Here is a 20,717-nt window from a genome sequence, read left to right on the forward strand (position 1 = left end):
ATTTCTTTTCACCCCAGTGGCCTGGGGCCCTCTTGTTGTCAGATTCCAGCATTGAACGCATAAGCACTTGTAGCCAGGGATTCTCAACGGAGGGTCATCTGCTCTGGATCTGTCTGCTCCCAAATTTGGGGACCTTCGGTGCATGTTGCGAGACATGTATTTAATCAAGCATGTCCCTCCCGAGCGGGCATGCCACTGGGTGGGATCTGTGTGGCAGGGCCCAGGGATGGCCAACAGCACGTTGTTTGTTAGGAATACATTACCTGCCACTCCTAGGTTTTGTTTTCAGTTTGCTATGATGATCAGATGCCAAAGAGATGTGTGCTGGATCCATTTAAATCCAAATCTCAGGAATATGAAAGGCACATCCATTCCTGGCTTAATTCCATTCTCTTCACTGAAGTTACATCAGGGATGAATTTGGCTAGATCTGTGTAAATCTGACACTCTGATCAGAGATTCAGTTATATGCACCAGTTCATTTATTTACATATCCAGTCACAATGATCAAACTTTGAAGGGTGTTTAAAGGGACACATCAACTCATATTTGGCCCAATGGTTAGATTTGTATTTCAAAAAGCATCTTTTCCAAAAGCATCTTTTCCAAAACCTAAAAAGTCTAAAAGCAAATATTTCCTGAGCTATAAAAAGAGATACACAAAATTCCAGTGGAAATGTTTGTTAAAGCAGTTCCCCTGCTGTTTGTTGTCCAAACACTGCAGCTTTAAGAACCAGATTTCATTGGCTTATACAGCCCAAAGTAAACTGAGTAAAAGTTTTAAAACTTTTTCCCCCTTCTTAATAATTAGAGGTGTCATTAGTAGCCTAAGGGGAGAGGGTGTTTAATGTGTGATTTCTAAAAAAAAGAACAGTGTGAATATTTTTAAGAAGACATTTTCAAATGAGAACACATTTAAAAACAATTCCTTCCGTAACACCTTTTTCTTAGGGACAAGGTTTTTCAAAATGGTAATTTACCTCTTGTTGTTTGTGCTGTTTATTTACTGTGTATCTTTCACCCGGCTTCGACAGAGAAACCAAATAGGCTGATTTCACTTCCTATTGAGGATTTCTGTTCCAGCAACACCGAGGGAACCCAAACAGGGCTGAGAGCCCCATTGTACTAGCAAGTAACATGATCCTGCCAATTTGTGGTTCCTACATACCAGTGTGATACTGTTTGGAGATCACTGCAGGAGCAGGGGCTCAGTGTCAAACACTGAAGGGAAATGTATAGAAAAGGGCTAAGAAATCAATGGATTTTTAAATTATTTGACGAGAGCCTCTAGGACAGGGGTCGGCAACCTGCGGCACACATACCAAAGGCGGCAAGCTGATTTTTAGTGGCACTCTGCTGCTAGCCAGGGTCCCGGCCACCGGCCCCGCTGAGCCCATTGCCAGCCTGGATGGACGGAACCCGGGGCCAGCGGCCGGGACCCCAGCTGGCAGGGGCTGACAGACAGAACCCCAGACTGGCAGCGGGCTGAGCAACTCAGCCCGCTGCCAGTCTGGGGTTCCGTCGGCCACCCGCCCTGCCGGTGTGGGGTTTTGTCCGCCGGCCCCTGCCAGGCGGGGTCCCAGCTGCCAGCCCCACTCAGCCCGCTGCTGGCCCGGGGTTCTGTCCATCCAGGCCGGCAGCAGGAGGAGCGGTGCCGGCAGCCGGGACCCCAGACTGGCAGAGCGGGTGGCAGACGGAACCCTAGACCGGCAGCGCACTGAGCTGCTCAGTCTGCTGCCAGTCTGGGGTTCTGTCCACCAGCCCCTGCCAGCTGCGGGCCTGGCTGCTGGCACTGCTCAGTCTGCTGCCAGTCTGGGGTTCTGTCCACCAGCCCCTGCCAGCTGCGGGCCTGGCTGCTGGCACTGCTCAGTCTGCTGCCAGTCTGGGGTTCTGTCCACCAGCCCCTGCCAGCTGCGGGCCTGGCTGCTGGCACTGCTCAGTCTGCTGCCAGTCTGGGGTTCCTTCGGGGGGGGCCCTGTAAATGTAAAATTTATTGCTGGCACGCGAAACCTTAAATTAATGAAGACTTGGCACGCCACTTCTCAAAGGTTGCCGACCCCTGCTCTAGGAGTTGCAAACCTCGCCGCTTTGAGAACAACCATCTAAAAATGACAGGGGGTGCCCCGTGCTACAACATGTTGTCATTCACAGACGCACGCGTGTATATCTGGAAGTTTGCACCTTGGACTGCTGGGAAAGATAAGGCTAGTGGCACACAACTCCTGAATAGTATGCGATTTTTGCACTGAGCAGTATTAGGGTGTGACTGGACTGGACGGCTCTCCTCCTGTCATGAGAGCCCATGAGGCTCTCTCAGGGTGAGGTTACCTCCCACGCCCATGCAGGAAGCCAGCACTCTCAGCACAGGGGTGAACTTCACCCCCACAGAACAGAGAAAACTGGCATTTCCCCAACATTTATAATTCCTTTAATTGACCTCTTTGGACGTGGCACAGACCTGAGGGCTGCAGAAGGGGCAAGGGTGCACTTTATTGTTAAAGAAAACAGGCCATTAAAAAAATCTCTCCCAAGTACAAAAGTCCTCTGACAAAACAGCTTTAGATAGTGAAATCACATGTTCCCAGGGAGTGCCACCGCCCTGCACTGCCTGGTGGAGCAAACTCCACCTTGATAACTCGGAGGTGTTAGCAGTGAGACCCGCTGGCCCAATGCCAGGGTCTGAAACCACTCGCGAGATGCAGCGATGTTGCATTCAGACGTCCTTGCGGCGCAGTGCCTTGGTGCAAGGTGATGGTATTTCACTAGCCCCGACTGTGACTTGGGGGATTCGCGAACTGCTCACAAGCTCCGCTTTTGGGTCAGGAGCTGGCTTGGTGTTTGTTTATAGTGCCCAGCTGCTCCGCTCACAGATCAGGCTCACTTTCTGCACACAAACATGCCCAGACAAAAACAGTCCCTGCCCCAATCCACTTACGGTTAAAATGCCGGTGATCTGCAGCGAGTGGCAGCTCTTCAGGAGCTTTCCAGTCCCCCTGCTGTCATCGCTGAGTGACAAGAGGCTGAATGCTCCCAAATTAACAATGGAGGTGATGGGGGAGGGGAGGCGGTGCTCCCTATTCTAGCACGTTCCCACCGCAGCCCTGGCTACGTAAGCAAGGGAGCTGGGCTCAAAGCTGCACCCAAGCTCAGTTCATCGGATGCTTCTCCCTCCGAATCCCCTTCCATCAGGATTTGGCCCAGTCTGCCCCCTACTAGATCAGTGGGAACAGTGTCTGAGCTGTGTTTTAACATGTTTCTTAAATACAGATGCCAAGATTTTGAAAAGTGGCCAAAGTGACTTTGGGTGCTCAACCAGACATCCAAACGGGGACTGATTTTCAGACAGTGCCGAGTGCTCACCCGCTTGCTCTGAAAACTGGCCCCCCCCAATCACTAGTCACGCCTGAAAACTCTGGCCAGGATCGTTTCTCGCTGGTTTTACAGCGACAGCCAACTCAGCAAGGCATTTAAGCACGTGGCTTTGGGGATGACTCACGTGCTTAGATGGATGCTGAAATCCTTTGCTGAGTCAGGGCCCCAGCTTTTCTCAGAAAGTCTCCCCCTTTCCCCTGGTGCTGCTCCAGCTAGCAGTAGACCGTCAGGACTTTGGGCAGGGCCTGTCTTTTTGATTAGTGTTCGTACAGCACCTAGCGCAATGGGGTCCTAGGAGCGCTCATAATACAAATAAGTACCAGGCTACCTACCAGCATTGTAACCACTGTGCCATGTGACCCTGCTCAGCCGGGGGGAGCAGCAGTGAAACCCCCAGCTGACTCATACCTGCCTGCTGGGGGAAGTTACACTATCTCACTTGGCAGAAAGTTCCAGGGATCAGGAGCAGCTGGAAGGAGAATCCAGCCCAGAGTGCTGGGAGGAACAGTCTGAGCAGGGCTAGAGGACGGGGTGATGAAAACACCAGGTGCTGGTCTACGTGGCTGCTCCCGGAGCAAGAGGATACTTTCAGAGAGCTCAGTGTCGTCACGGCCTTAGGGCATGTCTACACTACGGAGACTATAGCAGCCCAGCTAGGTCGCCATGGCTAAGCTGGCACAAGCCCATAGCATAGGAGCAGCCTCCAGAGAAGGAAGGGGGGGTTTCTGTCACTGTAGGACCCCCTGCCCGAGCAACGGTAGCTATGCTGATGGAAGCATTCTTCTTCAGGCTGGAGAAAGCTTCCGAACATCACTCTCCTGCTTGCTTTGTTCTTATTTAGCTGGAGGAGGTAGAGTCAGGTGAAAGGACTGGCTGGATCCACCCTTTCCCCATCTTAAGTACAATGATACCAGAGTCTTCCTCCCGCCCATCACCCCTTCCTCCCAGTGCCCAGCTTTCATTCTTTCCTTCCTCCTCCTCCTAATCATGGGGGCCCTCTACTAGGAGGGAGAAGATGGCCTCCCCCAGCAGGCAGGCATGGCTCAGCTGCTGCCTGGCCTCTGCTTCGTTGGTGCTAGGGTGACCAGATAGCAACTGTGAAAAATTGGGACGGGGGTGGGGGGTAATAGGCGCCTATATAAGAAAAAGTTCCAAAAAACGGGACTATCCCTATAAAAATGGAACATTTGGTCACCCTAACTGGTGCCTCCAGGCCCACTCTGACTACAGGGCCTGGTCCCTAATGTTCCAAGCATCCTGCTTGAATCAGCCCCTGCTTTGCCTGGTGGTGTATTTGTTCCAAGAATCCCCGAGGTGCCGATGAAGTGCCCAGATGCTAATTAAGTTTGGATTATAATTAGCATTTTTTCCCAGCTGTTTAAAATGGACTCCTAGAAATGCCACTGGCCTGCAGGTAGGCACAGGGACCTCTTTAATGTTACATTGCGTCCAGAACTCAGCTTCTAGTGGGAGGCCACAGGAAGGAAGAGCATGGCAACCGGAGCCCCGTCAGTGATTTGCCCTCTGCCTCTGGAGGACGGTGTGGGAAGCAGAAAGTCTTTGATCGTATTCTCTAGCACAGGCTCCCCTAGCATGTGGCACGGTCAGATGGGACCTGCTGGCTTGGGGCACGGGAGCTGCCAGAGGCCAAAAACCCAGAGGAGAGAAAACATTTCACAAGCGCCTGAGAATCATTCCGTCGGCTGGAGCAAGCTGACGGCACTTCCTTGAGCATGCTGTTCCTTATGGAAGTGTCTGGAGTTTAACTGGGGTTGGGCCGCTCAGGGACTTGGTAACAAGATGTGGGGACTGGTCTACCTGTAAAATGTAGGTTGACATCGTTAGAGCGCTCAGGGATGTGAAAAATCCACACTCCGAGTGCCATAGCTACGCTGACCCCATCCCCCCCTGTGGATGCGGCAAGCTCAATGGAAGAATGCTTCTGTTGACCTAGTTACCGTTGCTTGGGGAGGAGATGTTCCTACAGCCATGCAAGCACCTTTCCACCTCTGTAGGCTGCAGCTACACAATGGAACGATGCTGGCAGAGCTACAGTGCTGTACCTATTCCACCAGTCCCTGTAGCGTAGACATGGCCTTAGCGTGGGATCCCCAGCACGGCTGCTCTTTGGCCTGTGTGAAATGAGTTGATGGGTCACCATCAGCTCCTAGTGGACAAGCATCCACATCGCAGAACCAACCCCACATCAGTCGGTCTCCGCTGAGTGACCAAGGACTGAGCAGACCGCTTGCTCATGGGTGCTTACGCGGCTGCTTTAACACTAGGTCTCTAAGAAATGTGGCCATGGTGTCTCTCCCCTGCCTTTAAAAAGTTCATGAACTTCGCTGTAATGAAGGATGCTGGAGTGGAGACAACACTCTCCCCAGCAGAGATACAGCAGAGGCATGAGCAGGGCAAGCTTGCCTCCGGCTTAGCCTGGGGAGGCCATCTCAAAGAGTAGAAGGCAGCTCCATCTTTGGGACCTATTCTGTCCTTGCTCGAGCTTGCCAGCTGTGGTAGTGATTTCTAATGTGATGCAGGCCGGGGATCAGAACTGAGACCAGCTGCTCTATTCACACAAGTAGTAATAAGGGTCATTACTCTTCAAGATGGTAACAACATTCAGTATTGGTTGGGGATGGATTGGAATCAGCAATGGAGAAGTGAAACAATCTATACTCTGGTCCCAATTCCTATCTAATCCAGGCACCTCACTGCGACCATCGCTGTGACATTGACGTGCCAGATCGTTGCTTTGATTCTCATTCTCCACCCTGCAGCGTTTCACACTCTGTTGTGGAGTTATTTTTGTGGTAGATACTTTAAACGCTAGATCACTGGCGCTCTCCTACTGCGGAGATGGGGCCGCACGAGGATCTCAGTAGGGGCATTGCTGCCCGCTGGTGAGCCTAGCAGTTCATTTACTTCTTACACATAGAAGCCAGTTTATTTCGGAGAAAGGGAGTCAGGCTGAACTTTGCACCCAGTGGTTTCTCAGTGTGAGGGTTGTGATTGAAGGGGGTGAAGGAAAATCAGCCAGCTCTCTGAAAGGGCAGACGTCCCTCCCCTGCCTCAGCCTCTCTCTGCTGATGCACACTCAGCTTGCCGGCTGTTATTCTAATCTGATCCCTGAAAGAGGAACCAGGCTGCCAGATGTATGTGTCTGTCCCGCTGGGACATCAGATATGCCCTTTGTCCCAGAGTTACTCAAGAGAAAGGGAGGCTGTCGAAATCTTGTAGTTTCCTGTGAGCATCTCTTAGATCTTGGTGTGCCGAAGTGTCCTGCTGGGGTAGTCTCTTCATATCAAGTCCTGGCATCTTTCACCGGCCCTGCCTTCTGAGGGATAGATGGGAGGGATATGCAGAGGCCTCCACAATCTGATATACCTGTAATGTCCCTCTACGGTCTGCTGCTGGGCTGGCAAAGCCCATCAATAGCCAGACCCCCATGCCAGTGACTCTGGAAGTACCTTCTAGCTGCTCGTCATGGCCACATTCTTCTCTCATGCCCTGGAAGGGCTTAGCAGAGGGGTCCTGGCCACCTCCCACCTTGGCCGTTCTTCTACCAGCATGGGGGCTTTGCTGTTGCAGTTTCCCCCAGGCAAGTGCTAAGAGGCTCAGGACGCTGCGGTCTGGGTGAAAGCAAGTTCCACAAGTACGACAACAGCAAGATCAGAACACAGGCTGCCTAGGACCCTGGCCACCTCTTTTCTACCCCCACTGCCCAGCTTTCCCTTGTGGACACCTAAGAGCCAATTGTGAACAGGTCCACTCCTTCAAAACCTGTGGGGTCTCCTCCTGGGCATGTCACCAAGCTACCCCCGATTTGACACAGGTAGGCACCTCATGCTGCAGGGAGGGCTGGACTAATGGAGCCGAATGCTTGAATCGAAGCAGCAGCATTGCCAAGCCCATGCGTTCAATGAGCATGAATCAGGCCCCACAGAATCATAAGATTTTTTTAAAATGAGAAGTAAGACCTGGTTTGACAAAGCCCTGGCTGGGATGATTTAGTTGGGGTTGGTCCTGCTTTGAGCAGGGGGTTGGACTAGATGAGCTCCTGAGGTCTCTTCCATCCCTAATCTTCTATGATTCTAAGTATGTGGGCTCTTTTTCTTGGCCTTCTGGTTTCTGAGCCTTTACGGTGTCGTCGCTTCACATTTCCTAGCATTTCTCCACAGCCACAGGAGCTAAACTCACTCTGTCAATGAATGTTGAGATTCTCAATCACCTGACTCCAGGAGCTGGGGCTTTATGAAGACACCAAATATCATGAGCTTTGACAGTGCTGGACCAGTGCTAATGGAACCTCATTTTCAAGAGAGGCAAAGCAAAACCACTCTGAGGAAAAAGCAAAATCAAATTTACAGGGGAAAAAGCTGGGGTCATAAATTTAGTGTATTTGACTAGCTGTAATGGAGTCCTCTTCCTATTCTGATGGGGTTATATTCCGCTCTGCGGAGGCTGCTTAGGGGCCCCAACAAAGGGGAAAGCATATTGGTCTCTGCACCTCTTCTATGCAGAAGTGTGTCTGTTCAGAACTGATAATGAGCGCCGGAGGGTGGGGCCAACCAGCTGCTTCCCAAAATCCCTTGGCACAAGCCTGGGCGGGGTAGAGGCATGGTGGGGCTGCTGTTTATGAGCCAGCCTTGGAGAGCGCTCTCTGTAACAAGGGTCACCAAGTCTCCGGCTGTGCAGAGGCAGCTGATCAAGAGGGAGTCTCCCCCCAGGACGGCACAGTTGAGGACTGGCATGTGCACGGTGGTGGGTTCTATCCTCCTCGTTCTGCCTTTGTCTGCACAGGGTACTCGCAGCACTGTCCCCCAGCCCCAGCAGCAGGCATGAATAACTGAACGCGTGCTGTCACATAGGGCACCCAGTCGCTTAGGAACGCACTCAGACATTCAGGCTTTGATTGTAGTGGCGAGAGATGCTAACTGAGCTGGTTGTCCCGTTGTGCGCTGTACAGGGGCGCCTGTTGCCTACCCCCAAAAGCTTAGTTTTTGCCTGTAAGCCCGTGACTGCACTAAGAGTGCTGCACCGGTACAGGAACACGGATGTGCTCTCCCGCCAAGGAGCCCCTATGTGGACACACACCTATGCTGACAGTGCTTCCATCCAGTAAAACCACCACCATGAGCAGAACAAGCTGGAGCAGTGGCAATTTGCCAGTATTACTGCATCTAACCAAGGGCCTTCTGCTAGCCCCGCTCTGTGGGTCAGGGATCACCCCCCCAATGCCCCGGACCCACATTGCTGTGCCAGCAGAAGTCTGTAAATTGCAAATTCGTCTCAAACCTGGGCCACACTGAAAAAGCTTTACCGACGGAGCAATGCTGGTAAAAGCCTCATGTGGATGCAGTTATTAGTATAACTTATACCAGCAATGCTTATGCCAGTGCCCTGAGCCGGCACAAGCTGGATTGGTATAAGCACTTTAATAGCACTAGAGCCATGTCCGCACTGTAGAGAAGGCCCCAGAGTCAAATCTTAGCCCCAGTGACATGCACAGCAAAACTCCCTTAGGCTTCAGTGGGGCCAGGATTTCACCCACTGCGTATAAACGAAAGGCACCTCCGACACAACCCGGAGGGCAGACCACCCCAGCTCTGGCCCCGACAGGTGGGCCTGCTGCCATGAATCTGCCATAGAGGGGCTTCAGTTATTGTGCCGCAAGTGTTTTGGAGCAGAGCTGATCTCCCCCTTGAGATCACGAGCGTGCGTTGTATGGGAATCCCACGCCTGGGAGCGTCACCGTCTGTCAAGCCACTTGCACAAGTTTGTCCCAAACCGGAACGCAGTCGCTGCCGTGTCTCGCTAAGGAGACGCGGTGAGAAAGGGCTCAGGGGTGAGGAGATGAGAGAGAAATTGTAAATCTGTATTAGACACCCACCCCATCAACACGGCGTCAACTAGCGCCGGCCTTGTCTGGGGGTGGGGGGGGGAGAGGCCTTCTACCCCTAATGCTGGAACGCCAGGGCTGCCCAGGCCTGCTTTAAACGCTCTTTCCCCTGGCTGACACTGTGTCCAGAGTGCAGACAGGTCCGTAAGGTTGCGGGATTTGTTTGTACAGAACCATGCCTGAGTTCCCCAGCTGTGCAACTGGGCTGCTTCCTTGGTGACTAGTTTTCACAGAACATGACCAAGCAAATATTTCTGGCAATAACAGCCTTCTCTCTCTCTGGTGGGGTCAGGAAATCTGAGCTTGAGTCAGAGAACTATGAGCCACGTGTCCCTATCCTACAGCGCTTGCTGTGGAGAATGGCTTTCTGGGAGGGGAGAGGAGGGCTTAGTGGTTAAGGCAGCGACTGAGACTCAGGAGATCTAGATTCAACCCACAGCTCTGCCACAGACTCCTTGTGTGCCTTGGGGCAAGTCAGTTAGGCTGAGACTTTTTCCAAAGCCACCCAAGGGATTTAGACACACTATTCCTATTAACTTCAGAAAGTGGAGTGTCTAAATCCCCAGGAGCTCTGAACAACTCTGCCTTGATCTCTCAGTCTCATCTCCCCATCTGTAAAATGGGGATATAAGTACCTAGCTATACAGATCGACACTGCCATTTCTACCATGTTCAGAGACGCAGGGCCAATATGGCCGGTTTCCCTACCCCGCACTCGGGCCATGGTTAGTAGATAGTTGGGGTTTGTAGGGTAGATGGGGCCCCGCCCATACACTAACCATGTTTAAGGAAAGCAAACTCAATAGGAGAGTCATCCCAGCTCCAGTGAATTCACTCTGAAATGTGACCTGTTTGCAGAAGCTTCCTGGCTGTCTCTGTCCATCTCCAAGCTCAGTTGTCAAATGCTTGGTTTCCTTTGTTTAGTTATTCACTGGTATTTACAGCATCTTGTTCATCTAGGTTAAATGCAAATGTCAGGTGCTTAATGGAAGGTGTTACCTTGTTGCTCTCTTTCCTTTGAGTTTCTCCCCTTGGGGTGGAGGAGATTTCACAGATCCTATCACAGCCTCCTGAGCAGCTTATCAGGGGAGAGAAGGGGGCCAAGACATGCCAGTTCATGCTGCTTTTCACTTTATCACCCTAAACTGTCTTGAATTTGCTGGCTTCCAAGTTTAGCCACGCTACACCATCAGCAGCAGCTCCCCTGACCTCCCCCTGCCCCAACTTCTCTGGACTCCCAGAGATAAATGCATTGTCGCAGCTTTGTAAACTAGATCCTAGAGCTGGACCCCTGGGGACCCGATGAGCCCCTCCCCCAGGATTCAGTGGGTCCATGGGAGTTATTCCTGTGCTGGAGGGGAGAATGCAGAGCAGAGAGGAGGGAAGTGCCTGCCTGGAGGAGGAAGAGGATAACCTCTGTGTAATGAACAGCTTAGCTCCACAGCCATAGGACTTTCAAACATGCTTATGCAGGGCTTAGTGTGGTGGTGGCATGGGGCTGGGGCATAGCTGGCCTAGCTAGTGTGGCTAGGTTAAAAACCACATTCCAGCTTTGTTCACCCTTTTGGCTTAAAGCACCCTGTATCCCCAGCTGGCCTATCCATGCTGGCCAGCCCCAGCTGTGCTTCAGCCTGGCCCATCAGCACTGACCATTCTCATAGGTTAAACCACCTTCCCCTCCTCCAGGGTGCACTGATCTGAAGCCGCTCCACAGACTAGGGTTAGGATCTCCCAGCACTTGATCTATTCTGCGGCTTGAATCACTCAAGTCTCTGCTGGACTTTATGGCCCTCTGCGAAGGCCTGAGCCTGCAGCCAGAGATGGTACAGGGCAGCAGTGATGGAGTCATGGGGGGAAAACGAGGGTGTTGCGTTAGTTAACAGTAGATTGGTCCTGCAGGGCTTAAACTGGAGCCTGAAGGCTGCCCATCCAGCCTCCACACCATACAACACTCAGCCCAGACCTGCACAGCAACAAGGACTGGAGGAGAGAGCAGGAAATTAAAGGCAGGACACGGTTTGCCACTGACTTACTGTGTGACCTTCAGCAAGATCACTGAGGGCCTGATTTTCAGAGGAACTGAACATAAGAATGGCCATACTGGGTCAGACCAATGGTCCATCTAGCCCAGTAGCCTGTCTTCCAGCAGTGGCCAGTGCCAGGTGCCTGGAGAGAACGAATAGAACAGGGCAATCATCAAGTGAACCATCCCCTGTCATCCACTCCCAGCTTCTGGCAATCAGACACCCAGAGCATGGGATTGCAGCCCTGCCCATCCTGGCCAATAGCCATTGATGGACCTATCCTCCATGAACTTATCTAGTACTTTTTTGAACCCCATTCCAGTTTTTGCCTTCACAACATCCTCTGGCAAGGAGTTCCACAGGTTGACTGTGCGTTGTGTGAAGAAATACTTCCTTGTGTTTGTTTTAAACTTGCTGCCTATTAATTTCATTGGGTGACTCCCTAGTACTTGTGTTATGTGAAGGGGTAAATAACACTTCCTTATTTACTTTCTCCACACTAGTCAAGATTTTATAGACCTCTATCATATCCCCCCCGCCCGCCCCCGAGTCATCTCTTTTCCAAGCTGAAAAGTTCCAGTCTTTAATTGCTCCTTATCTGGGAGCTGTTCCAGACCCCCTAGTCATTTGTGGCCCTTCTCTGTACCTTGTCCAATTCTAGGATATCTTTTTGGAGATGGGGCAACCAGAACTGCACACCGGAGTCAAGGTGTGGGCGTACTGAACCCTCTCCATTCCCAGTGAAGCCACTTGAAGTTGTTCAGCACTGCTGAAAACCAGCCCCTTCCCCTCTTGGCCTATTTCCCCCTCTACCAAAGTGAGAGCAATACTTTTCCCCCCCTTTGGGTACCCCCAATAAGTGCCAGAGGCCAAGCAGATGCAGCATTGGCCTGGGAGTCAAGAGGCCTGGGTTCTAGTCCCAGCTCTGCCATGGCCTGCTGGGTGACCATGGGTAAGTCACTTGGCCTTCCTGTGCCTCAGTTGCCCATGTGTGCAATGGGGATGATGATACTTAACTCCTTTGTAAAGCACTGTACGATCTGCAGATGAACAGTGCTAAGAGCTCGGTGTAATAGCATCTACATCGAACACATCACCGGCCACCGACAGTACCAGGAGGTGTGAGCCAGAATGACATCAACTATGAGAAAGGGACCGAGAGACTATTTCCATTGGACCATATGAACTGGAACCATAAACTCACTGAACATTAAATCTCACCAAATGAGGGGTAAATCCATCCCCATCATCGTATCCGCTCATTATACTCCACACCTGAACATAGCCATTATATGAACAACATACCCTCATATCTCAATGTCTGTACTTTGACCCATTAACCTTTTATCCCCAATTGGGGATATTGCCGATTATGTATTCCTTACGCCACCTGATCCTAAACCGAACTTTGCACCCCTTGATAATCTGTACCTTATTCCCTGATAACCAGAAACTTCTACACTTAAACTCTTTACCATTTTTTTTTATTTTAACATCATCTTAATAAAAATTATTAAATCACTCTGCCCTTCTGTGCCACCTTGCACCGCAGGAGCCCAGAGCTGCTCACTATCATCAGCGAATTCTGCCTCACCCCTGCCCTGGGAGGTGGTTTTGTTTCCGACAGGCAGCGTGGCTGGCGCTGTGGAAGATACCAAATGAGACAGCCCTATCCCCAAAGGGTGTTTCTCTTATTATCTGGCCCCATACACGCACAGCATGGTGCTTTTCAGGCAAAGGACGACAGGTCTGGGCCCTGCAGAGCTCACGAGCGAAGCTGCAAAGACCAGGTCTGCCAATGCCTCGATTGTTCCCTTTATACAGATGAAGACCCTGAGGCCCAGAGGATTTAGTGGCCTGATTTCTAAGAAGAAAAGGAGAGCATTTATAGTTCCCCTTGGCTCCAAGGGCAGCTGTTGCTGCTCAGAACCTCTGCCAGCCAAGCTGGAAGTGACTCACCCAAGATCCCAGAGTTTGTGGGAGAGTGGGAATAGCATCCTGTTGCTAGTGACTTCAGTGGGGCCAGGATTTCACCCCACTAGTCCTGACTCCTAACTGGAGGCCTTAAGTACAGGACCATCCTTCCTCCTTACTAACCATCATCATAGAATTATAGAATATCAGAGTTGGAAGAGACCTCTGGAGGTCATCTAGTCCAACCCCCTGCCCAGAGCAGGACCAATCCCAACTAAATCATCCCAGCCAGGGCTTTGTCAAGCCTGACCTTAAAAACTTCTAAGGAAGGGGATTCAACCACCTCCGTAGGTAACGCATTCCAGTGTTTCACCACTCTCCTAGTGAAAAAGTTTTTCCTAATATCCAACCTAAATCTCTCCCACTGCAACTGGAGACCATTACTCCTTGTCCTGTCATCTGCTATCACTGGGAATAGTCTAGATCCATCCTCTTTGGATCCACCTTTCAGGTAGTTAAAAGCAGCTATCAAATCCCCCCTCATTCTTCTCTTCTGTAGACTAAACAATCCCAGTTCCCTCAGCCTCTCCTCATAAGTCATGTGTTCCAGACCCCTAATCATTTTTGTTGCCCTTCGCTGGACTCTCTCCAATGTCTCCACATCTTTCTTGTAGTGTGGGACCCAAAACTGGACACAGTACTCCAGATGAGGCCTCACCAATGTTGAATAGAGGGGAATGATCACGTCCCTCGATCTGCTGGCAATGCCCCTACTTATACACCCCAAAATGCCATTGGCCTTCTTGACAACAAGGGCACACTTGTTGACTCATATCTAGCTTCTCGTCCACTGTCACCCCTAGGTCCTTCTCTGCAGAACTGCTGCCGAGGCATTCGGTCCCTAGTCTGTAGCGGTGCATTGGATTCTTCCGTCCTAAGTGCAGGACTCTGCACTTGTCCTTGTTGAACCCCATCAGATTTCTTTTGGCCCAATCCTCCAATTTGTCTAGGATTTGCATCAAATTAGTGCAAGTCCCCCAGCTTCCTTGTACCCTTCCTGGAGTTGTGTAATGTCCCCAACACACTCACAGCCTCTCCTCTTCCATCCTCCTTCCCCTGCAGCACCCCTCCCTGGGGATCGACCGCGCGAGGGCAGAGTGGCTGCAGGTTAACGTGCGAGACTTCTCCAAAACTGCTGTGGGAGAGGAATTCAGGGGAGGATTTCATTCCTTGCCAGGGTAGCTGAAAGTTTCCTTTGGAGGCAGATGCATTCAAAGGCAGAAAACGACAGCCTGGCTCGTCTTAATTGTTAACATTGCCTGCTATTTCTGAACCGTGTACATGTCTCATGCTCTCTAATTCACACACAGAAAGCCTGTCTGAGGTACAGCTCAAACAGGGCTAGCAGCCAACGGCTTGGAAACTCGGTCGACAGCATGCACATTTAACTGGGCATGACCACCCTTTTCCACAATGCTGTGGTTAGTGGCACGGATTCCGCATTCAAGAGAGGACAGGGGCTTATGTTTTGTAAATTGCCAGCCAAAGGCTTGTGCCAGATTACATGGCAGGTGGGCAATGGCTCTACCCTAGGTTGGTTTGTCAGTCTGTTAGGAGAGACACTGTTTATATCCGTAGCCGGGACAGGCAGTGGAGAGCGATGATTACCACCCCTGGTATGGATGGGGCCAGGAGGAGCTGGAGAGTTCTGGGGGTCAGCAGTGCATCCACTGTCCTGGTGGCCTTTGACCAGGACAAGCCACAAGCCTGAATTACACTCATGTCCTTGCGTAAACTCTCACCTGTGATAGCAACAGCAGGAGCGTTAGAGAACCGGGCTTGGGAACTCTTAACCCCACATAGTATTTAGGCCTGCTCCCTACAGGTCGAGGACAGAAGGTGGCAAAACCACCCCAGTTCTGTTTACTCTAGCACTCCCTTTGTTTCCATCAGTCATGCCCAGGTGTGAAATATCCCAAACAATGCTTTTGTTTAGAGGCAGCCACAGAGGCTGCATTTGGTCTGTTCATTTATCCATCTCTGGCAGCCTACTCTGTACAAACATTCCCAGTCTCTGGTGAAACACGACTGTGGCCCATCTGTGTTATAACTGTGTTTAAGCTCTGGCAGAGACCTAGATATCACCTAGGGCCGAAACGTGGCTTCTCCACCTGAGTCTCTTTTCCTGTCCACCCCGTGTTCACCCTGCCATGTTCTAACACCTTTTTCTTGCCCAGATTTCACAGACACATTTCAAGTGTCATTTATGTTTAGTAAGGGCTTTACAAGCCCTCCAGACCACAGTGACAGGGTGGCTGTCTCCTGACCTGCTTACGACGCTGTTGCAATCTGTAATGAGGACAGCACCTGAAGTGTGGGCCTTATGAGACAGTAATGCGCTGAGAGACCCCAGGTAAAGTCACGCCAATCCTACTCGCTGAGCTTAGTTAGTGCCACGTTTAAGGTCCGACTCCATGCTGAAACAGTGTGGTGAGCAGGACAGATGACAATGGTCCGATACAATTGCATCTCCTCACTCAGGTGTAATTACAGTGTAGGTGGGGCCTTAGCTCATGGAACTGAAGCATGAGAGACTAATAACTGATAACTACGAGGTGAACGATAAGCATCTGCCATGGGTCCCTCTCTCTCCAGACCTATTCCATTGGGAACAAGACTGGGAAATTGCTGGGGATGCATACAAATGGCAGCTTTCATCGCTGCTCTCTTCCCTATGGCTACTGAGCTCACTAGGCCCAGAGCGGCCCCCAGCAAGCTTTAAGCAAACAAAAGCCTTCTCACTCTCCCGCCTTCCTTCCTCTTCTGCTTGCCAAGTGTGCAGCAGGTGGGAGCTGTTCCTGGCCACAGGCCGAGGGGAGGGAAGAAGAACTTGGGTGTCTAGTGCTGACCTGGCTGCAGCTTTTGATTTGCAACCTGTCTCCTGAGCCCCAGGGAACACAAGGAGTTGTGAACATTGGTCTAGTGTCCAATTGTGGCTCTTGCAGGATGTGCAGAAAAGTGTGTGTGTGAGAGAGAGAGAGAGAGTGAACGCATAGTAGGAAGGCCGCATTCAGCAGCTCCAGGGTTTTAGGAGTGTTTTCTTCTCTGGCCATGGCAACGCATGCTGCTCACCTGGAAGAGGGGAACTGCAGGGGATCAAAGACAACCCTAAAATGCCTGCAGCATCATGGAGATGGCTCAGCCAGCATTGCACATTACTTCCCTCTGCCTAGCATCACTCCAGGTTGGGGGAAGAGGACAGTGCTGCTCTCAGTCCTACCACTGATAAAATAGCTGGGCACACCCTCGCTCTGTAACTCCAACCAAAGGGAACGAGCTGGGGTTCTGAAATGGGGAAGGCAGAGTTGCTGGTGTAAGGGAGGACTTTTCACAGCCAAGGGTGGTCACCCAGGCATCTGTGTGGGAAGGCTGTCTTCCAGGCCACCCTTTTGCGTCCATATGAAATCAAATAAATCAAAAACGCAACAAGGGACCCTATTCTCCCTGGCCCTCAGTGACCATGGTAACTCTGCTGCTGAGCCTTGTCTACACTAGAGCAGGCGTGATCTGGTCCACTGCTTTGGGCCTCTGCCATACTTGTAAGATGCTCTCACCCACAAGAGCTTTTAATAGTTCAGACACTCCACCTGCCGGTACAAGTGCACTAGTCCCCAGCCGGTCTCCTAACTCTGCCAGCCTGCACCCCTCGCCTAGAGGAGCAAAGCCGGCATCGTGGCTGCACCAGTTCAACCAATGCCCCTAGCACTGTCCCCCAGCCGTGCTGCCCACCAATCGCTGACTGCTCAGAGCACCGTCTATCAAACCACTTCCTCGCAGGCCCCAGAGCGGCTCCAGTGATACTCAGCTGGTCCCTGCCATGCCCTGCACCCCTCCCCCCGCTTCACAAAGACACAGGAACTCCATCCCAAATCAAGTTTCATTCAGACTTGTTTTCTTTACACAATAAAAACTTTTACCAGCAGTTTCACAGTGTCTGATGCGTGGCTCCTCACCTCCGGCAGTCCCCACGCAGCACAGACAGGTTAGCGAGGGCGCCCATCACATGGCACCTAAACACCCCCCCACAAGCCATCAATGTTCTGACCATGCCACTGGCTGGGGCTAGTGCTGTGGGGAGGTGGCTACCTTTCCCAAGCTCCTGCGAGGTATGGGACGTTCACAGTAACATACACACCTCAATTAGTCCCAGCCCTCCCCCCACCTGCCCCACAACCATTACCCTCAATCCACCACGATGGTAAATCCCCGTTCGTGACTCACCTGCCCATGGCCCAGAGGTTCTGACCCTGGGGGATGAGCTGTACGTGCTCCACTGCATAAGCCTAGGGATGGGGAGCCAGCTGGGCTCTGTGGAGGGATCTCTTCCCTCTGGGGATGGGCCTAGACTCCATCTGCCTCAGCCTCCTACAGGGAGATAAGAGAAGGAAACCAGCCAGCAGAAAACAAATAACCCCCCCAAGCAGAGCCCAGCCAGCCAACTCTCCCAGCAGTAACACAAGCCCCTCCCTCCTCATTTTGTTTGACTAGATTTGAACCACCTGGCACTGACTGGCTGGCTCAGGACTGCATGGGGGCTGACTGCCCCCCTACGCCGGCTGAGGAGGGACTGGGGCCAGCCGTGAGGGAGGAGAAAAGGCTTTGCTGGGGGTCTGTGGAACTGGGTGTCAGGTCAGAGCAGCCTTTCAGCTGCCAGTACCAAGCAGCCAGCTTGTTAGTCGGGCTGAGGTGCTAGGGCATGGGGCTCCCCCCCAGGCTGGGGACAGCTGTGTTAGGTTCCTGAAAACTCAGGGTGAGGAAGCTTCCTCAGGTCCCATCCGGCCCATTCCCAGCCTGGCCAGGGGAGCTGTGCCGGGTTCGGCCAACACAGCAAGCTCAGGAGAGGCACCGCCGATGCTGAGTCTCTCCTCTCTCGTCTCTGTTCAGGGGTGACGTGGGGGCTCTTGCCGCGGCCCTGCCACATCCTGGTGCTGCTGAACCCCCAGAGCGGAACAGGGCACGCGCTGCAGCTGTTCCACTCCCTAGTGCAGCCGATGCTGGCTGAGGCCGACGTAGCCTTCACCCTCTTTGTGACCGGTAAGTCTGCTCCCGCTGCAGGGCCCAGCGAGTTCTGCCTCGCCCAGGCTGCCTCCTAGGGGCCCCTCGCTGCCAGGCTTAGGGGAAGGCATTTCGCTGGGTAGGGGACTGCTGTCTGGCTGAGCTCTCCCTGCATGGCTGGCTGTGCAGCCTGGGATAGTAGCTGATAGCCCTTCATTTCTACCTCTCTGCCCACCATGGCTGCCAGGTAACATTAGGAACTCTCCAGCTGGGAGCCTCTCAACCAGTCCTGCCTTGTAATATGCAAATAAAGTGCAACTCATTTAAATTTGACCAATGGATGCATAGTATTCAAATGGACAGAAGGGGGCAAGAAGCAGGAGAAGGGGGCACCTTCCCCTCTGGCTTTGCAATCCCACCTTGCGGCAAGGAGAACGGAAGGGTGGCAGCGGAAGGAGGCGAGCTGGGCAGGGGGAGCTGCTGGGAGTGTCCTTCTCCCATGCACCCGTGAAGCCTTCCTGGGGGCCTACAGGGAACCACCGCTTAGGAGCAATGGTTCGTGTGCCCTTGGCCATGAGAACTCCTTCTCTTGTCTTGGTGGGTCTCTCTCCTGCTCCTGGGCCGGGCTAGGCTCTTGCCAACTGGATCCGATTCTGGGAGCCTGGGTTGGGAAGCCCAAGGGACATCCTGTGGCTTATTCCTCTCGCACCCAGGAAGGCTGGGCCCTCCTGTCTGCAAGGGTTGTGCAGGGAGAGGCAACCATGGCGATTCCTGGCAGCCCATGCTTACGTGAGGCCATGCCACCCCCACTGCCAGCAGCTCTGTATTTCTCTCCCCAGAGAGGCCGAATCATGCCCGTGAGCTGGTGCGGGCTGGAGACTTATCCCAGTGGGATGCTGTGGCTGTCCTGGCTGGGGATGGCCTGCTTTATGAGGTGAGGAGACAGCCAGGAAGCCAGGCAGCTGTTTTGCTGGCAACTAGGAGACGAGCCAGTCCCTCAGGCCTGGCCTTCCTTTACACTGTGGCAGTTGGGCAAAGGGAGTGTGGGTGTCTCCAGCCACTGCCCCCCTGCAGAGGCTGGGGGTGCAGAGCTTGGTGCTGCGCCTCCCCAGAGTTTGAAGTGGGAGCATAGGTGGAGAAGAGAGAGCCGGGCATGGGTGGCGGCTCAGATCCCAACGGGGGTGAGTCTCTGGGCAGCAGCCTGCATCCCAAACAGCACAGGCAGCCCTGGGAGCTCCAGGCCTGGAATGGGGCGGGGAAGTAGGTCAGGACTGAAGCGGCGGCAGAGCTGGGGGGCGGGAGGGAAGGATAGGCCTGGAAGAAGAGGGAGCTGCAGGTCATGGGGCGAGGTGTGTGCGCATGTGGGGCACATGGCTGGAGCAGCAGGTGGCGTGGCAGGGCAGGACGGAGGAGCAGCAGCGGGATGTGGGCTGGATGGTCGCTGGGCCTGGCTGGGGCACGCTCTCACGCTGCCCTCCCCGACGCTGTCAAAGGCTAAGAAGGAGAAAAGACACCAGGGACAAATAGCTCCTGGGTCTGCTGCTTGTGCCCTGGAGCCAAGCTGGGCAGCTTCCAGAAGCACCAAAGGAGAGGAGGTGGCACCCAAAACCTCCTCAGGCTTCCCTGGCCTGTGTGTGTGTGGGGGGGGTGGGGTGGGGGTGGGGCATGAGCAGCCAGAGCAGGGGGCTGCATTGCCCCCCCCCCCCCCCCCGAGCAGAGACCTTGGGACCGTACTGGCTCCCTCTGATCCATTCCCTTCCCCTAGAGCAGCCAGGGAAAGGATGGGGCTGCGCTCTCTGGGAAGCTGCCAGCTGTGTGGCTCTGTCCCTGCAGGTGGTGAACGGCCTGATGGAGCGTGAGGACTGGCAGGCCGCCATCAAGAAGCCTCTCTGCACCCTGCCTGGGGGCTCTGGGAATGCCCTGTCCGCTTCCATCAACCACTACGCCGGGTAAGGGCTTCTCAGCCACAGAGAGCACAGAGGGTTCAGCCAGCCGCCGGCCCAGGACCTGCTCACTGAGCTGTCACCACTGGCTCCTTGGGGAAGGGGCACACAGTGGAGAGGTGGAGCAGGCCCCTGGCAGGGAAGCCCGCTGACAGAGGGGCACTGACTGGCTTGCCAGGGGCAGTCAGGTTCACCCGAGACCTTGTAAACCACCTTACACCATTGACGCTGACTTCAGTCGACAGGAAACTAGTTCAAATGAATGACTGCAAAGGACTCCCCCACACCAAGGGCAGCCTGTCTAACCACAGGGACTGTCCAGTGGCAAGAGCTACCCCCACGTCCCAGTCTCCGGTGCTATCTGCCACATGGCTGGCACCATTCCTAGCAGACCTGGGCTGCTGGAGCCTGGCTAAGGCAGCTAGTGAGGGCTGAATTCTGCCCAGTGAGGTTGTGTAGGTGAGCGAGAGGGCAGAGTTGAGCCCTGCCCCTGCGAAAAGCAGAGTG

At 53.1% G+C, this 20,717-nt stretch overlaps 1 protein-coding gene across 2 annotated transcripts in view; it reads left to right on the forward strand.

Moving 5' to 3' along the window:
• The window catches only part of SPHK1 (sphingosine kinase 1), a 31,420-nt gene that overhangs the window by 5,164 nt on the left and 5,539 nt on the right, over nt 1–20,717 (forward strand). The window contains exons 2-4 of one of the 2 annotated variants that reach the window (XM_073310947.2): nt 18,157–18,306; nt 19,107–19,201; nt 20,038–20,216. In XM_073310947.2, coding sequence (XP_073167048.1) covers nt 18,157–18,306; nt 19,107–19,201; nt 20,038–20,216 — 424 coding nt within the window. The remainder of the gene's footprint in view (nt 1–18,156; nt 18,307–19,106; nt 19,202–20,037; nt 20,217–20,717) is intronic. The other variant, XM_073310948.2, reaches the window with a different exon arrangement.

This window comes from Lepidochelys kempii, chromosome 14, assembly GCF_965140285.1.
Source record: "Lepidochelys kempii isolate rLepKem1 chromosome 14, rLepKem1.hap1, whole genome shotgun sequence".
Classification (NCBI taxonomy): domain Eukaryota; kingdom Metazoa; phylum Chordata; order Testudines; family Cheloniidae; genus Lepidochelys; species Lepidochelys kempii.